The following is an 18732-nucleotide window of genomic DNA, read 5'->3' as shown; positions in this document are numbered from 1 at the left end:
TTCGATTAATAGAATTCAATCGTAACGCTCTGTCGTATAAGTTGCGCCATCTAATAGATAGATGGCGTGCAAGGCGGTTATTAGTGTTGCCAGAGTCATAATCTGTCATAAATGTCAAGCGAGCGCGGCGATGCAGTGGAGCTATTATTTCAAATATCGTTTCAATTCCAAGCCTAAACAAGTGGTTCTCTATCAACCATTGTTACTGAAAGTGTCACGCAATCACAACTAATTTGGAATATTAACTCCGAGGGACAACGCCGTTTCGACCGGCATAGCTGAGTAATTGACTTATTACGTGAAGGCATCTTGATACTTAATGACCGAAAATTGTGTTCATTTGAAACGCCGAAATCATAAAAGACAATTTTCATTTTTACATTTATTTTGTGTTTATGATATCATGAAGAAAATAGAAGAACTTTTAAGTATAATGGTTGACTTGAGCTGGTATAGTCGTATTAATTTAATCTCTGATGATTGGTATCCCGTCAAGCTTGGTGATTTGCAGCAAGCGATTAGATGCCTGTAGGCGCCATGTTTCGATATCGGGTTGATTTTCACATACAGGATTGCCAATGAAAACTAAATCTCGCAAAGCGGGGCACTCCTGTGGAGAAAGAGTACTTTCGTTGTAATGTTATGATCCGCATTGGGGCAATCAAACTATTTCATTCAGTTTGCAGGGTGCAATAGGCAACCATATACCGCTATCAGCTAAAACTCTGTAAAGCTGCCGTCAGTTAACCTTATACGACTAAGTCCTGCCGTTTTTACTATAGCCAAGCATTGGCGTATCTAGTATTATTTTTCAGGGGGGCGTGGCCTGGATATTTGTGTGAAGATATCAGTATTATAGTTTTTTGAATCGGTAGCCCAATATCCTGGGGTGGGTATGGACTCTTTAAACGCCTATGTAGCCAAGTCTTTGTTATAATAATGTTAAAAACTGTTCGTCACATTTAGGTACCTAAGTAGTAAGATTCTCATTTAAGTACTTATTCGAGTTTTGCTTTCTATGTTGTTGTTGTTGGTTGTACGTAGGTAAAGATGAAATCTAAAAATTATACTACTCAAATTACCTGTAAGCGATTAAACTCCACCCATTCTTTGACGGCGCCATTGCACAAGTAAAAAGTGACAAGGTTTTTCATCGCTCCGATGCCTTTTAACTTGTCTATAGGATTGTAACTGATCCATAATTCTTCAAGAGTGTCTGCAACAGTTTCCTAGAGAACAAGGGTAATATTAAAGTACTTAGATTAACAATTTTAATTTTTTGAACTCCAATGCAAGGCGATATGTTAAGTTGCGCCATTATTATTTGGAAGATTTGAAAAACAAATCGACAATTCAGTATAGTTCAGTACAACAGTTTAGAAGAGTTTGAGATTTACCTACTCCAGGGCGGCAGATTAACATAATGAAATGGGGGTTGCCATTATCTTACATCCTGTTTAGTCTAGGTATACTAAATACAAGCCCCCTGTAGGTATAGATCTACGCGTGCAGGACAGTCGATCGACATAATAATAAAAAAACCGGCCAAGAGCGTGTCGAACACGCCCAGGATAGGGTTCCGTAGCCATTACAAAAAAATCAAGTAATATTTCTCTAATAATTTCGTATTGTGTACGGAATCTTCCAAGTTTAGGTATGTTTTATACCTTAGGCTGCAATTTACTCTTAAACTATCTTATACCTACTAATAATTCTCAAGCAATCTTAGCCACTATAGTTTTCCTTGTGATATATTTACTACCATTCTGATTTTTTTCAATTTTTTCCACCCAACAGTTTAGATTTTAGGAGGGAGGGGGACCCTCGATTTTAATAAAAATTTGCACTTTAAAGTTGAATATTTCGCAAACACATCACTGAATAAAAGATCGTCTTAGCAACCCCCAATGGTTTTAAAAGACCTATCCAACGATACCCACACTATAGCGTTAGTCGAGAAAAAAAATCACGCCCGTTTTACGTCTATGGGATACCTTACCCTAAAAAAAATATTTTTTATTTTTTTATTTTACCACTGTCGACGTGACTGATATGTATATTCATGCCAAATTACGGTGTGTTCCCACTAGTTCTATAGACAGTACTATTTTAGAACTCTATTCTAATACTGTCAATAATAGAACTAGTGGGAACACACCCAAATTACAGCTTTCTAGTACTAACAGTCTCTGAGCTTAGCCGCGCACTGACAGACAGCCGGACAGACATGGCGAAACTATACCTAAGGGTTCCTAGTTAACTACGGAACCCTAAAAACCGGTGAAATGCGAGTCTGACTTGCGCATTGCGGGTTCCGTACAAATTTGTAGGTATTTATTTTTGAATATCCAGAGTTAGCAGTCACTCTCCTAAGCGAAAGGGACTTATGAATTCTGAGGTAATTTTAGATTAGATGGTCACTGACACACATAAAAAATAAGACTTACAGACTTCATATTGGTCGTGCTGTAAGAACTACCTTTATACCAAATTTCAAGCTTCTAGGACGACCGGGGAAATCCCTACCTAGAGGTTTTTCGGTTATGGCAATTTGTATGGAAACACCTCCTTCAATGACCGTGCCTTTTGACTGCGTTGACTTGGTGATTTTATTCAATGCTTCAAGGGGTAGCCAACCTGAGTGTTTTATATTAATTACAGCTTGATACTTCTACACATAGCGGCCCAACAGTGGGACGTTTATAGGCTGAGATGATGATGACTTCTACACACTAAAGTTAAACGATACTGAAGCTAATATAAGTAAACTTACAATGCCCGCAAGATTTTTTATGTAGTTTCTCCCCAAGGATAATATTTTTAAATTTCTCATGCCGGCGATCCCAGCTATTTTGTCGATCATGTTCGATGATAAGCTCAGTTTCCTGAAAATACGAAGTTATATTTTTAAATAAGTAAAAAATTGTTTTATGATTAATATTAGTTGAATCGGTCAAACCGAGTAATTATACCTACCTATACACACAAATATTATGTACCTACTATAATGCGTGCTCGCTAGACAGGGGATCGTCAACCACTTCAAATGGAAACTCACGGATATTTACTGCAAAATGAGCCAGTTGGTCATCTGATGGCAAGTGATCCCCGCTGTTTAAAGCCACTGGCAACACGTCAGGAATTCCAGATACGATGCCAGCCTAAATAGACAAGACAAAAGTGCCAGTAATTTCATCGGCTGTCTTTCTTGCGCTGGAACACAGCGCAAGCACTGCTGCTTGGCTGCAGAATTAGTCAATAAGACAGTGGTGAGGCCTTGCAGAAGGTCTTATCACCAGTGCCACCTGTAAACCTCAAAACTAACTCGCAAGCGACTAGCGTGGACAGAGCTCCGTCCATCTTCTCGATTGGCGGCCACTGGAACTGCAGTTCAACCACCAGGGCATCGACCGCAGATTCTCCCTTCTCCTTCTCCCATCTGGCTATGGCCTCTTTGCACGTCGTCGCTTTTAGGACTGCCATTGTTCAAGCTTCTGTAAAATAGTGCATAGGTTATTTGAGTAAGGCTGCGTGATTCTCTAAATGAATTTCATCTGCGAATTTATCACTGTGCTCGGCTGATATTATCGTGATCCTTTTTTTCCTAGGAATTATGTGGAATCAGTTGGCTTGCCGTTGATCGTGCTTTGATCTTGACATCACCTACGCTAAGACACTGTCTTCGCATAACGCCTATTAATCTACGGGTCAAGCCCTATTGTCTGCCGAGTGCACAGTCGAATTAGCAGAAAGTTAGAACCTTGAGCGGACGCCATCCACTTGGTGTCGTAAGCTACATAAATGGTATACTCTCATCCGCTGCAGCCTTAGATAATTAAAGACGATATGGCCTTCCGTGTTCCCGTCAAAAGCTAAAGGCATCGCTAAAGAGGGATGTTATCAAAACGGAACACAGCCAGGCTAAAAAGATATAGTTTCTGTGTGTTTCTGATGGTACGTTAAGCGGGCAATTTTTCCAATGGTGAGAAGACACTTTTATGATATTTTAAGATGGCCACTGTGCAGTAAAAACAATCTATAAAACCAAATATGGAAATTGGTGAAGGTGGATCATAGGCAAACAATCTGTCTAAATCTTTAAAATTTAAAATATTTATATTTTACCTGATTATAAAAAGCGTTGTTTACGATGGTGACAAAAGACGATGTGTTATTAAAAGTGGACAATGTCATCAGTGTCAACATTATAATGCAGCAAAATACGAAATATCAAGGAACATCAAAAATATTTTATTACAAGGTTTATTTCAAATGCCATGTTTTATCCCCTTTATCTAAGGTTTTATGTAGGTATATAGGTAGTATGCATGTAAGTCTGTTATCATTTATTTAAACAAACGCATTATTGTAAAGGTACAATTGAAGTACTTATTAAAAAAAAAAACTATCCTAAAAACATGCCCTAAAAATAACTTAACTATATATATATATATACAACTAAAAGAATAACTTACTGCACGAAAATGCAGCCAGCCTTATGGGCGAAATTCCGCAGGGACAAGACTTGGGGGAATTGTATATATATATATATATATGGCTGCATTTTCGTGCAGTAAGTTATTCTTTTAGTTGTCTTCAAATCCTCATTTTCAGTGACCGGATTGATTTGAACAGTCACCAGCATTAATATCTGCCACAGCGGAGCGTGCAAAAATATCTGAAACATCCTTCCGGCCCTAGAAATAGAGTCGTATTAGAGATTTATGCACGCTTGTTGTGTCAGATATTGGTGCTGGTGACTCTACCTACGACAACGAAAGTATATTAATTGCGTATGTAAAATGAAACCACGTTGCAGGACAAGTCAAGTGGTAAATTATATTACCTACCTACGTGTGGCAACGAATATATTATATATTAATGATTGTAGGAATAGCTTAGATAGTAGATACCTATTCGCGGTCTAGCTTTGCATCGAATATTTAATAATTTAAGTACATTTAGATAGATAATGTAAGTAAACAACACGTTAAACAAGGCACCAATGTAGGTAGATTGCATAAACTCAGTCCCTTTGCCTTTTTGATTTGAAATCAGGAAGCCATCAGGAAGCGGTATTTTAAAAAAAGACTTACCGCGTCGCGGCAACTCTGTAACTTTGGACCCTTTGTTTTTGTAAGTAGGGTCTGAATCCCTCAACTATTGTATAAGGTTCCCGGGCGGGGTCACTTCGGGCGCCGTAATCACGACGCGCCCTCTCGCCCCCGCGTCCGCTTTCGATGTGTTTGTTTGTTCAGTGAATTTCAAGTGCACTGATTTAGCGGTCGCCACTTTCGAAGGGTCTGAATCTGAAACGTTGGCAGAAAAAATAATAAAAACTGTTTGTTGTACACTGTGGCCTGCGAGTTTTAGAGGCTGTTAATATTTTATTTGTAAAATATGATTAAAGTACGTATAGGTAGGTACTTAAGTAACTGAATGAAATCAGTTTAAAGAATGAAAGGTATCCTACTACTTAATACTTATTATAAATCTATGTTTGTGTAATAGCTATACCTGCCTACTTATTTAAGCTAAAGCCGTGGTGGCCTAGTGGTTTGACCTATCGCCTTTCAAGCAGAGGGTCGTGGGTTCGAACCCAGGCTTGCACCTCTGAGTTTTTCGAAATTCATGTGCCATTACCACGAGCTTTGAGGTGAAGGAAAACATCGTGAGGAAACCTGCACAAACCTCCGAAGCAATTCAATGGTGCGTGTGAAGTTCCCAATCCGCACTGGGCCCGCGTGGGAACTATGGCCCAAGTCCTCTTGTTCTGAGAGGAGGCCTGTGCCCACCAGTGGGACGTATATAGGCTGGGATGGTATGTTATGTGCTTTTAAATTTATTTAAAATTTACCATGACCCTTACGACGAAGGATAACACCGAGGAAACCTGCACAATTCTGGGAAGCAATTCTATGGTGCGTGTGAAGTTCTCAATCCGCACTGGGCCCGCGTGAGAACTATGGCCCAAGTCCTCCCATTCCGAGAGGAAGCCTGTGCCCTGCCTGTGGAAGCCTGTGGGACGTACCTATATAGCCCGAGATGATGATAAGTCATTTAGGTGTTCTATCAACAAATGCGAAGGGTATCTAATCCTGTCCACATTAAGGAAGCTAAGTAACTTGCATTAGCATCGGCATTGCAGGGATTAGTCGCATGATCGATTCCTCCAAATCCTTTCTATTTATAAACATGGGGCTTGGCTATAAACATCTTTTTTATGCTACAAATATTTATTCCACCCCATAGACGCCCAAAGGGAACTTTTTGGCGGCACGCGGCGACACGTGATCCCTTTCAAATTCGCATTCCCTGAACGTTTCGTAGTGAATCTTCTCCCTTCTAGATTTTTAGAAAAATATGGCTCTGTCCATCATTGGAGGACAATTTTGCCAGTGTCTAGTAGGTTTTTCCGTTGTACGAAAAAAAAAATCTAGAAAACGAAATATGAGAGGTAATGGTGGATGAACGATGACAGCGCGAATGCTATTCAATCATCTTGAAAGTAAAAACCGGAATTACACACTGACAGTTGCCATTTAATTAGTTAAAGACAGACTTGCAATATTTTTGAAAGATCTTATACAACACTTCATTCACAGCATAAGGTACACCCTCTACGTAAGGTGGGGCAAGGATTTTAATGAACGAGGAGGAACGAGGCAAAAAAATCTAACTGAACCTATTTTGCAAATTTCACTCTTACAGTTCGCCGTGAAGTCAAGTGTATTCAATAAATATACATTGTCATTGCAGTCGATCATGCAGTCAGCACCAAAAGTTAGGTACCGACGCAAAAAGAGGGGTGTTATAAGTTTGACCGCTGTGTGTGTCTGTCAGTCTGTGTGTCTTGCCTGCTCGCTCGCTTTACAGCCACGTACCTACCTACTATTATCACAAAAAAATAAACAAAGTCGCGTGATGTGATCACGTTATGGTACCAAAACGATCACTTTCTTTTATCGCCGACTGTACGAGTGAAAGCTACCATACATACATATGCCCACATACCTACACAGTGGCGGATTTATGTATTTTATGAGTGTAGGCCACTTTATATCCGCCGCCCTATCTAACTTTCTAAAATAATATTTTTTTGAAATTTGCCGCCCCTAGGCCGCGGCCTATACGGCCTATTTATAAATCCAGGACTGTACCTACATGAACACCACCCACAGACACCCGAAGTGTGCTACCCGGCAATCGGCACGTGTGAAATTCATTTTATTGTTATTGGAATTGACATATTTATTAATTGAAATTTTAAATATATAGCGGGATTCGCGCTGTCATCGTCCATCCACCATTACCTCTCATATTTCGTTTTCTAGAATTTTTTTACCGTACAACGGCAAAAGCTACTACTACTAGACACTGGCAAAATTGTCCTCCAATGGACAGAGCCATATTTTTTTAAAGAAACAACAACAACAAATATATAGCGGTGAAATGTACCGAGGCAAAAAAGTGATCAGCAACTTATGGTGCTGACTGTACGATCGATTGCGATGATAGAATGTATAGACTTTTTCACCCTGTTTATTGTATTATCATTTATGTGTAAATAAATGAAAGAATTAAATTCATTTACACATGAAAAACAATAAAATTATTGATATGTTATAGTTCCTTTATTATTTTAAGTTTTGTTGGAGCATAGAAGAAACAAAACGCATGTCCACCTGTCAAAAACTGACAACTCTCCACGACAACAAAAACATGCGTGCGCCTCTAACCTCACTTATACGTACAATATTGCTATGATATCGATGCTTGAATAAGTCTGAAAATGGACGACTTGCAGTTAAATATAACCGTTGCTAAAAAGGTAAGTTATTTTACTATTTTCTTCAAAAGCGCACGAAGCCTAATGTCGTTCCTAATCATTAAAATACCATTGTAGAATACCAAGAAAAGAGCTACGCAGAAAGATGCATCGGAATACAAGTTTATGTCGAAACCAGCTTTTACTGGAAAAACTATAGCTAGAAAAAGACCTATGCATGATAAAAAAAATGATGGCGAACGTCAAATCAAAATACCGAAACAGTCTGAATCACAGGGCCCTAAGTCAGTAGATTTGTCAGAAAATCTAAGAGACTTGAGTGAAAACAAGGGGAAATTCCAAGGAAAAAGTTATCAAGACCTCAGTGATGACATACAATTAAAACAAAAGCCAAGGGCTGGTGGCTGGATTTCATCATTGTTTAAAAATAATCCAGATGTTCCTCGAATTGGGCAGCGAGCTGTGAGACCACTTGTTGAGAAAGTGTTTGCAGAGAAGACTTTCGCAGATTTAGATATTCATCCTCATAGTGTAGCAAATTTACAGCAAAATTTGGGTTTAAAGGACCTTATGGTAGTTCAACAAATTGCTGTCCCTGTTATATTGCAGGGGCGAGATGCGTTAATTAGGTAAGTGTGTAATTTTATTACGCTTAAGCTATTTCATGTTTTAAAAAAATAATAGTTTGGTGTCTAACATGTTGCCCTTTGTGCTTGGAAAAAACAACTGAATTGATAACCTCCCTTTTTCAAAGTCTAATGGAAGTAACCTGTATCAATGAAAAAAGTATAAGCTTTTACTACTAATATTCAAACCAATGCCCTCATTTAATATTTTCAAATCAATTAAAGTGTGACTGTAATAGGTACACAATAAAATTATTTGACAATATTATTAATATTTGCTTCAAATATTGGAAGTAAAGGCTTTTATTTTTCATGACCTAATAAGTACATATCTACTCTTATGAAGAAATGGAACAAGTAATGTTGAGGAAAGTAAATGATGTATCCGGATGGAACCTTTCTAGCATCAATTTTGCTTTAATTTCTATGGCAGATATTTGGAATGTCAACATGGCATTTACAGTGAACAGGTTCCACCCCAGTATGGAACCTAGCTTCTTTAAGTGTACATTGGTTAATATGAGAAGGCAAGGCAGTATTTCATATCCTTATCCTCTCTTTTATTATAAGGGTCGATCAACTTTTTCTTGTCACTCGTTGCTGTAGTTACATTCTCCTAAGTCACTCTTTAAACTGTAAGTTTATAATTATAAAAATTTGCCAAACATGCATTTTTGTGGTAGTTTTAAGCCCCTTCTATAATTGGTCACCTAATAAGCTTGTTAGTATAATGTGACACAACATTTCTGCTATTAAACTGTACTACTTTTGTCCCCTCGCTGACGGGACAGAATAACAACAAAAAGTAGTTGATCCACCCATAAACAAGAAAGTAACTCTGTCTGTCAGTTACCTCTTAACACTGAAACTGCTGAATCAATTAAGATAAAATTTTATATGGAGATGCTTTGAGGGCCTGGGAAGAATTTAGCATAGTTTTTATAGTTAGTAGTTTGCACAGGGTAGAGATAAACGAAATGCTAGTGACATAAGCTTCATTTTCTAATATGGGGACAAACTTGAAAAACCCCGGAGAAGAGAGTTATCAGCCTTCAAATATACACACACAATGTTTATACACTAGCTGTGCCCCGCATGCATTGCCATGCTATTTCCCATATATACAACTATTTTTGACCGTTTTTCTCCCAGCCTTCACAGTCTAGTCGTCATAATAACAATTACAGCAATTAGTGTGGTCAATTAGCCTACATACATTCTAATTCTATTGGTGATTGGGCTGGGTATGGGTACCATACATTTTTGCCCATCATTCTTTTGCGCAGACAGAGTTGCAAGCAACAGCTACTGTTATTAAAATTTCATCAATGTAAATTTCAATTTCATAATTTGACAATATTTGTTTGTCTATACTACAGGTAATGATAATAAGAATCCATGAATAGGAAAGTTTTTGTCAGTTACTTTCTTTGCTAATTATCTATTGTGTTTATGGCCTATTTAGTGTTCAATCATGACTTTACTTAAAATGTGCACAGCGAAATTATGTTTCAGCCCTATTTTCCTGAAACGAAAAGAATTTTAAACTTATGACAATCAAGTAAAGTCTTAGGGTCTTAGGTGGCTATACTAAATTGTTTCCATCTATAATTATAGCTGCTGTGTGTTTTAAAATATTATGTATATTTATATTTATAGAGTTTTTTGTGCCATATTAAAAAGCCATAAAAAGCTTGTCTTGTTTCTCTGCTGTTTATGCACTGCTATACTGCTGGGCAAAGGCTCCTGTCAGCTTTAGTTTCCACATTTCAGAAAGTTATTTTAACCAAATCTTTTCAGGTCACAGACTGGTTCTGGAAAAACCTTAGCTTATGCATTACCTATCGTGGAAGGGCTGCAGGCAATAAGACCGAAAATAAACCGGCTTGATGGCATTAGAGCGGTAGTTGTGGTGCCTACTAGAGAGCTTGCTGTGCAGACTTACGAATTGTTTATTAAACTGGTTAAGGTTAGATTAATCCCTACTTAATATTATGTAGGCGAAACGCTAGCAACCTGTCACTATTGTACCTTTTTTGTCAAACTTTAGACCCAAAATTTCTAAAAGTGGCTCTGACTGAAGCGGTAATGTTTGTGTGCTCTGCTCTGCCTACCCCATTTGGGAATACAGGTGTGATGTTTGTGTTTTGTGTGTGTAATATTATAAATACGAAAGTAACTGTCTATCTGTCCGTCTGTCTGTTACGCTTTCACGTGGAAACCACTAAACCGATTTTGATGAAATTTGGTATAAAGATACTTTGAACTCCAAGGATCAACATAGAATACCTATTATTCCGGTAGCCACCGCACGGTAACCTAGATCCGTGCACACGAAGTCGCGGGCATAAGCTAGTACATAATATAACTATTAATGATTGTATTTTATGTGTTGTCATTCTATAAATTTTGGACCACAACACACAGAGACAGCCTTGTACAGTCGAACAAGAAATTCTTCTAGCACCTAAAGGTTCAATTTCAGCTGTGCGACTACAAATGTTAGACTAGAAAAAAAAATACAATAAAATTTTATTAATTTTCCAGAATTTTTAAATGTCAAATTATATAGTCTTCCCTTTATTGAAGATGATATGTTATTAGGAAAAATATTAATCCTTATAATTGAGCCTTTTGATCAGTACCGCAAAATGTTTTTTTTTTACTATTTAGCGGGTTCGAATCCCGGTTCCGACAGGAGATTATTCAAATTTCTTTGAATACAGTTTAAATTGTTTTGAAAATTAAAAATGAAGTCTTCTTTCAATAAAATTGTCTATCTCCAATATTTAAGATACTTTCCCTCCATGTGGTACAGCCGTAGGATATTAGTATGTCACTTGAAAATTTGTCTTAATTTTTTTTTATATTAGAACTGTAAAAAAAATGTTAAAGCATTTGTTTCTGATATTAGAATTGTGTTTCTGATATTAGAATTGTCAAAAAGTGTTAAAGCATTTGTTTTTATACATACATATAGTGTTCAATGGTTTGTTCTTGAGATTATCTGCATAACAGTGTTTGTTCCTATGGAGCTTTTTTCCCTGTGAATTATTTTAGTTTTGTAGTAATGGAGAGTCTCTTTTAGCCATTCACTTGGATCGTCCCTGGACTCTTAAGTGGCGGTCAGAAACGAAAAGCAGAAAAAGCCAGGATACGCAAAGGCCTCAGTATACTAGTTGGCACTCCTGGACGTATAAATGATCATCTAAGGCATACGGCATCTTTGAATTTTGCAAAAACAGGGTATGTGATTTCTGTTCTGCAAATTATGAATGTTTTTCTTTTGAAGGTATATTTCGGTAATTTATTCTTATTCTTACTTTAAATTTTGTTTCAGTTGTTTGGTATTGGATGAAGCTGATCGATTACTTGAAATGGGTTATGAAAAGGATGTAGCCGCCATTGTAGCAGCTATTGAAGAACACAAGAAAAACGCGACCTACGACCCCCTGGCTATGGTTAAAAGTCAAATTAAAACTAACTTCCAGGATACAGAAGAGGAGTCCACAGAAAATAGTGAGGTTGAAGATAAGTGTGAAGTAAAACATCATTTGACTGAAGTGTTCCTATCAAAAGAGCGGCAGACGACATTACTTTCAGCTACACTTTCTAAGGTAAGACAAGTAGTTACATCTATAGAACTAATAGCTAAATTTAAGATTGATAGTTATTGATTAGTAGTTTAACTTAAAGGGTTGGGCAGATTAAGTGTCCTAGGTTAAAATAGCCATAAAGTTAAAAGAAAACTTCAAATTTCAAAATTGAACATGTGTTCATAACAATAAACATAGAATGAGAATGAGAATGAGATATTTCATCGCCCTCATGCCAAACTAGAAAGTCCCTGCATTTTTTCACTCTAGCTTTTTTCTGGGCAATTGTATTTTTCGTTTTTTGTAAGTCTTCAATCCAAGATCAGGTCGTAGGTAATATACGACTCATTGACTGTCGGGATATTTTCGCTTGATCGTCAGCAATATATAAACCTTACATTGGTATCTATATGCTTGTGTAATATCTCGCACGGTTGGAAATTTTGCTTGTGTAATTTTACAACGAGCTGGCGTTTCGCGTCCAATATTGAAAACATTATGAAAACAAAAGATACCAAGCTGATATCAAGTTAACGGAAGACAATATAAATTTAAATATCGAGTTAATCGAAGTTAACGGAAGTCAAGAAAAACACAATGGATATTATTAAATCTATAAAACTATGCAGTTGTAATAATGTTATTTATTATAGAACTAAACACGAAAAGCAAAAGATTGTAAATTAATATTTATTTGTAATGCTTCTGTTTAATTTCGTCGCAATCGTAGTAAAAAGCAGAGTGTGAATCGTTCATAAAACTCATTTTCCCCTTGACTTAACTATGGACTCTCGCTTGCGGCTCGGTTAAATATTGAGGGCACGGGTAAAATGACGCGTTATATGGACTCGTTGTAATGTACTTTTTTTTGTGGCATCAAATCTCTATTAGAATTTTATTTTATTATTTTTACATAGGCAGTAGAAAATTTAGCTGGAATTACAATGGTGGATCCTGTATTTGCTGACTCATCAGAAGGAAAAGCACTTGTCGCTGATTCGTTGAAGTCATTAAAAGAGAAAAAAGAGGAAACCAAACCAGGTCCTTCAAAAACTAAAGAAAAACCAGCAACCACTGTTAAGACTAAGAGTGTTGAATTAAACGAAGATCTGAGCAACACTAATCAGAATGACGGTGAACAAGATAACACACAAGACGATAAACCAGGTATATATAGTGTCAATTTTAAAAGAAAACAAAATATGATATGTGTAAATATATTTCAACATTGTATTGCTATACTTTTAAATAAATTGTAGGTTTAAAAGCATTTAGAGAAGACAAATCAAGGCAGTTATTTAATGTAGATGACTTATCCGATTCGGACTCGGCAAGTCCAGTTCCTTTCCCTGAAGAGACTGACAAGAAAAAAGATAGTAGTAAAGCAGAAGCGGTGCTTAATGCACCACTTGGAGTTGTGGATATGGAGTCAGATGATGAATATGTTATGCCCGATGAACCAGACATTGCACCATCATATGAGGCTGCAGTGCAAACCGCCATAAACCAGGATGAACTCGTCATGCCAGTCTCGGTGAGTCAGTCGTTCCTTATTGTGCCAATGAAGTTGAGACTGGTAACACTATGCTCTCTTATCGTAGAACACTGTGTAATGAATAAAAAAGGAGGGAAACTGATGGTGTTCATGGCAACATTGGAGATGGTGGACTATCATGCAGAGTTGATAGAGACTGTGCTGACGGGAAAGTCGGCTAAAGCGAAAGAAAAGGATGAAAAGAAGAAGAAGAAAACAAAATCGAATAAAAATAAATCAAATAAGGTAAATAACGTTACAGTACATTTAAGTACACTGCAATAAGGTCTTGTCCGCACTGCGAATTTTTTCCGCGCGGTTTTTTCTTCGCAAAAAAAATCGCATAGAAATTGTATATAAACCACGGAATATAATTCCCGCGATTAAATATCGCGCGGTGAAAATTCGCAGTGCGGAGCCGCCCTGATAGTTATTTGTAAATTGCGTTTGTTACTTTATAGACTTTCATAAACAAAAATGTTTTTTTTTTATAGATATATACTTTAAAATAATGTAAAGTTACAGTTGGTATCTTCATTATTAACGTACCTACTTTTTTCCGCTGGGTGTAGCGTCTATGCGAAATATCATAGATTTTGTGCCCTCGACAAAAGCTAGCGTGCTTGGCCGACAGATATGATAATAAGTATAATAACAATAACGCATTGTAATCTTTTCCTTTCTATCAGGAATCATCAGACAATTCAGATTCCGAGTTCGAGATCGACTACCAGGCGCCGCCCGAAGGCGGTCTGGTGCCAGTAGAGATGGATGTGTTCAAATTGCATGGTTCAATGCCCCACGAGCAAAGGATCGAAGTCTTCGACCAGTTCCGGAAGGCGAAGAAAGGGGTGTTATTTTGTACGGTAAGCAATGCTGCACTTGATATATTTTTTAGTAGCACAGTCTATAATGTATATCAGCTATTCATAACCTTTTTTTCTTAAGAACATGTAGAGGTAGTCAAAATACCATATACGGGACTTATCACACTATTTTTACACAAGTAATATTTACCTCGACGTTTCGGCAACGTTACAGTTGCCGTGGTCACGAGTAGACTCATTGTTGACAAATTTGTTTTACGTTGCCGAAACGTCAAGGTAAATATTACTTGTGTAAAAATTCCCGTATATGGTATTTTGACTATGAGTGAGAATCACGAAAGTTTAAAACGTTATAACATGTAGAGGTATCGAGATTACATTAATACACACACATACATAAATACATTACACAGGTTATTTATCCGTTGCCTATAATAACAAGCTATTGTCACTTTGGGACTAGGTAAATTAGGTGTCTAGTGTCTATGAATTAGGTATATCAGTCATGCTGTTTGTACGTAAGAAGAAGTTTCATCTACACGCGTTCATAGAAAACCATATTGATAGTGTCACTGCATCAATATAGGTACTAGTAGGATGTATTTAGGTTTTATTGAAGGTAGAATTATGTCATTTGCCATGTAGCTCACGATTGGCAAAAGGAAACATAAGTACAATAATCACACATTCGGAAATACATGTGTTTCATAGAGTACCACATACACTATGTCGTAAAGCTATTTTTTACGGTGTGTTATACTATGATATCCATAACTAACCATAATATTCACAACTTGACAAATGAAAAATAATGAAAAATATTAATTATTAAACACAGACAGTGTCTGGCGGACCCCAAACTAGGCTGAGCCTGTATCTTGGGACCGAGATTTACTTTCTTATTTTTTTATATGTTTTCTACGGAGAATTCAGAGTAAGTATTTTGAGATCGTTTGTTAACAGTAAATACACAAAAATACACAAACATCACGCCTGTATTCCCAAATGGGGTAGGCAGAGCACATAACAGTAAATAATTAGATTATACCAGCTTTATTTCCAAAGATTCGTCCAACTAAGCGTAAAGTGATAAAAAATCATTAATAGTTAAAGAACATTGTACGGGCGTCGAACATAGATAGGAACGAAGAGCGCTACCTGCCTGCACTAGATCACGTTTTTAATCCAGCCACAATGGCCGGGCCCCGCCACCGCTTGCCTTTGATTGTCGATAGTTAATTGTTGTTTGAGTCGTATTAGTTGGTCATTCATCTGCCTCCGTCGGCTCCCAGCTTGCCACAATACGCGTCGATTAACTACCATTATCTGTATTTATTACATCTGTAAGCGCCGCTACGCCGCGCTCCACACCGACCGGTACAAAAATAAATTGTCTATAGATCTATACATGTTTGTTGTTCATAGGATGCATTTCGATTCTATCTTTTCGAGTTTTTTTTTTGACGAAGAGCAAGAGTTTACTGTACGTGATTGTACAGTCGAACAAATTTAATCATGACCCAGGGTGGAACCTTTGTGCTACTAATGTCATGTTGACATCTCATACTTTTGTCAAGGAAATCATAGTGAAATTGATTATTAAAAGGTTCCACCCTGGGCCATGATTCAATTTGTTCGACTGTACCTACATAGAAACAGTGTTCACGGATACTAGGCGGTTGCTTAGTGTGTAAGAATGCTGCTAATTGAGTCGCTTAACTTCAAACTCAGATAATCCACTCTAACTATTTGGGAGATTATTTATTATAAAGTTCATTCGGTGATTTGAAAGGCATTATTTTTTTTATTATGGCTAAAGCATCAAAGAAAGCGGTCCTGTTCGGAAAATTCAGCGTCAAAACTATACATTCTTTACAATTAAAAAATGTTGATTGCATTTACCTTCATTTGATTTAATCGATTGTAATTTATCTGGCTTTTGAAAAAACTTAGTGTAGATTTGTCAAATTTTGATTTAAACTGTCATTTCATTGCGATCTCGAGCGTCAAAAACGTTAGGCAATACGGTCTCTGGATTCAGGATTCTAGATTTGAAAAAAAAAACTGTTGAAGAAAAAAATAACAAACTTCTTTATTTTATTGGTTTTGGATGGACTTACCTACGTATGAAAAAAAAAAACTGTGATATGGATTTATCTGATTTTGATAAAACGTTATGATTTTAACTGTATTTTTCTCAAAAGCCACACGGAATTACACTTATCCGATAAAATTGTAACATAACTATTTTTTTACCCTTTTATTTAAAACTAAAATCTTAAAAAAAATCAGAATTGGATTTACCCGAGTTTGAAGATAAGCTGGGGTTTTAGTCATCTACGGTTGTGCTGTGCATACAGTAATTTTAAGCCATGACCAGTACATCTCTATTTATAAAATTGATCTATGAAAGTACAGCTAGTGTATGAAATCACGGCTCCACAATAGGCCAAAGTACCTTACATGGAAGAAGAACAGAGAAAAACTGTCAGTTTTAAGAAAGGATGGATATAATTTATGAAATATGTGGCGATACGCTTCAAAGAAATAAATGTAATGATGAGATGCATATCTTTACAAACTTAATCACCATTAAAAAGTAATTAAATTCTAATAACAACAAAATCGGCTTGGGACTAATAAAGGAAAAAACAATAATGAATATTATATATGTACTTACCTATTCACGTGATCGAGTCAGCTGTTATTTTTTGCTGAAAACTAATACAAGTTAATTGCTTGACCAAGCAAGAAACAATACTAGTTCTGTGCCGTGCAGAATGCATTGGTTTTTTTAAAACTGTTTTCGTGGAATCTTTCTCACTAAAGAGCACAATCAATGTACAATAGTAATTGATCGGAAGTAGTTGCGGTAAATATGCAATTATGTTGTTAACTGTGTATGTTTATTTATTGCTTTAATTTGCACTTATTCTCGGTATTTAATCAGTTCAATTGGATGATGGATATAAGTTATTGCAATGTCATATATAATGAAGTCCACTGCTCATTGGTTTTTTGATGCTAGCAACTTTAGTTCTCTCCGTTGCTTTGTTATTACAGTCGTTACGTAATTATTTATTTGACTAATTGCTTTACCTACTCTTAAGAACCAACTTTAATAAATGGAGTTCTTTTTTGCATTTTCTTTCTTACTCATACCGAAACGTTCGAGCAACTTTTCGATATACGTTCTCTGACTCAGCTTTAACTCACTACTAGTGCGATCTACCTTAATTCCTAGCATATGTCTTACCTCACCTAAATCTTTTATAGTGAAGTGAGACTTCAGCAACATTTTCAGCTTGCCAGCAAGCTTGTCGCAGTCGTAGAACACGAAAAAATCGTCAACGTAGAGAGCAATGATAATGGTATGCTTACCCACCGGCGACTGAAGATACAGCTCTCGTGCTTGCTCTGCGTAAGTTATCTGCCAGTAAAACTTCTTTTACCTTATCGTACCAAGCTCTAGACGCTTGTTTTAACCCGTACACGGCTTTCTTGAGTTTGTAGACTTTATGCTCATTGCCTTGTCTAATAAATCCTTCTGGCTGAGACATGTAGATCTCTTCACTCAAATTTCCATTCAGGAAGGCAGTTTTTACGTCAAGATGATCAATCTTCAGATCTAACTCGACCGCAAGAGACAGCAACATCCTCAACGAACTATGTCGTACAACAGGAGAATACGTATCTAAATAATCAATCCCGAACTTTTGAGTAAACCCTTTTGCAACCAATCGCGCTCTATAACACGCAATTTTCCATTAGCGTCGCGTTTAATTTTAAATAGCCACCGATTCTTGACAATATTCTTGTCTGCAGGTCTGTCAACTAGCTCCCAGGCCTCATGCTTATTGAACGAATCAATTTCATCTTGCATAGCTTGCCTCCACAACTTACTATCGCTCGATTGCAAAGCCTCCTTGACGGTAGTTGGTTCATTGAACTCTACCTCTAGTGCAGACATTGTCCTCGGTAATCTTGGCCGCAAATTATAGGCTGGTCCATCATTCCGTGGCTCTTGTGGTACACGCCTGTGTTAGTAGAAGAACACGGGTCCTGCTCGTCCGCCTCGAACCACTTCAGCGCTTCCGGCCTCTCCCCTCAACCTGTACGTCGACATTCTGTAATGTTCGCATCTCCGCCTCATTCTCTACATTCTCAACCTCAGGCTGATTTTCCCGCACGACTCTCCTCAGCAAAAGCTTCATCGTCACATGTCGGGAGAATCTCCACAGACCGTTTGCCGGTGAACCCTGGAAAAATTGTTTCATTAAAAACAACATCTCGACTTCGAATACTATATGTTTCGTCAAATCATAGAGCCTATATCCATTTGGTTCGTAACCAAGAAAAT

The 18732-nt window shown here is 37.1% G+C and overlaps 2 protein-coding genes across 4 annotated transcripts; one reads left to right on the top strand and one right to left on the bottom strand.

The window, feature by feature from the left end:
* Positions 1-354: 354 nt before the first annotated feature.
* Positions 355-5216, bottom strand: LOC141438443 (dynein axonemal light chain 1-like). Of its 3 annotated transcripts, none has more exons than XM_074102330.1 (5): positions 5097-5216; positions 3326-3494; positions 2774-2885; positions 1083-1229; positions 355-610 (listed from the first exon to the last, which is right to left on the bottom strand). In XM_074102330.1, exons 2-5 carry the CDS (start codon positions 3481-3483, stop codon positions 467-469), a joined length of 561 nt encoding a protein of 186 aa, XP_073958431.1. In that variant the 5' UTR covers positions 3484-3494; positions 5097-5216; the 3' UTR covers positions 355-466. The 3 variants fall into 3 exon arrangements, with proteins under 3 accessions (XP_073958431.1, XP_073958438.1, XP_073958423.1); XM_074102337.1 differs by having other exon boundaries at positions 3326-3491; XM_074102322.1 differs by lacking the exon at positions 5097-5216 and adding an exon at positions 4126-4231.
* A 2475-nt stretch (positions 5217-7691) lies between these two features.
* Positions 7692-14502, top strand: LOC141440848 (probable ATP-dependent RNA helicase CG8611). The gene is made up of 9 exons (XM_074105418.1): positions 7692-7831; positions 7907-8418; positions 10216-10384; positions 11504-11661; positions 11756-12032; positions 12929-13178; positions 13271-13791; positions 14235-14411; positions 14494-14502. Exons 1-9 carry the CDS (start codon positions 7793-7795, stop codon positions 14500-14502), a joined length of 2112 nt encoding a protein of 703 aa, XP_073961519.1. The 5' UTR covers positions 7692-7792.
* Positions 14503-18732: the final 4230 nt, after the last annotated feature.

Source organism: Choristoneura fumiferana, chromosome Z (assembly GCF_025370935.1).
Source record: "Choristoneura fumiferana chromosome Z, NRCan_CFum_1, whole genome shotgun sequence".
Classification (NCBI taxonomy): Eukaryota; Metazoa; Arthropoda; class Insecta; order Lepidoptera; family Tortricidae; genus Choristoneura; species Choristoneura fumiferana.
The sequence above is the reverse complement of the archived record's forward strand: the minus strand, read 5'-3'. Positions and strand labels throughout refer to the sequence as shown.

Coding starts and splice junctions, on each gene's coding strand:
- LOC141438443 (XM_074102330.1), bottom strand. CDS start 3,483: ATGGCAGTCCTAAAAGCGACGACGTGCAAAGAGGCCATAGCCAGATGG. Junction 2,886..3,325: donor TCCACGCTAGTCGCTTGCGA/GTTAGTTTTGAG, acceptor TCGTATTTTCAG/GAAACTGAGCTTATCATCGA. Junction 611..1,082: donor TGGAGTTTAATCGCTTACAG/GTAATTTGAGTA, acceptor CTTTCTCCACAG/GAGTGCCCCGCTTTGCGAGA.
- LOC141440848 (XM_074105418.1), top strand. CDS start 7,793: ATGGACGACTTGCAGTTAAATATAACCGTTGCTAAAAAG. Junction 8,419..10,215: donor GGGCGAGATGCGTTAATTAG/GTAAGTGTGTAA, acceptor AAATCTTTTCAG/GTCACAGACTGGTTCTGGAA. Junction 10,385..11,503: donor TGTTTATTAAACTGGTTAAG/GTTAGATTAATC, acceptor AGTCTCTTTTAG/CCATTCACTTGGATCGTCCC.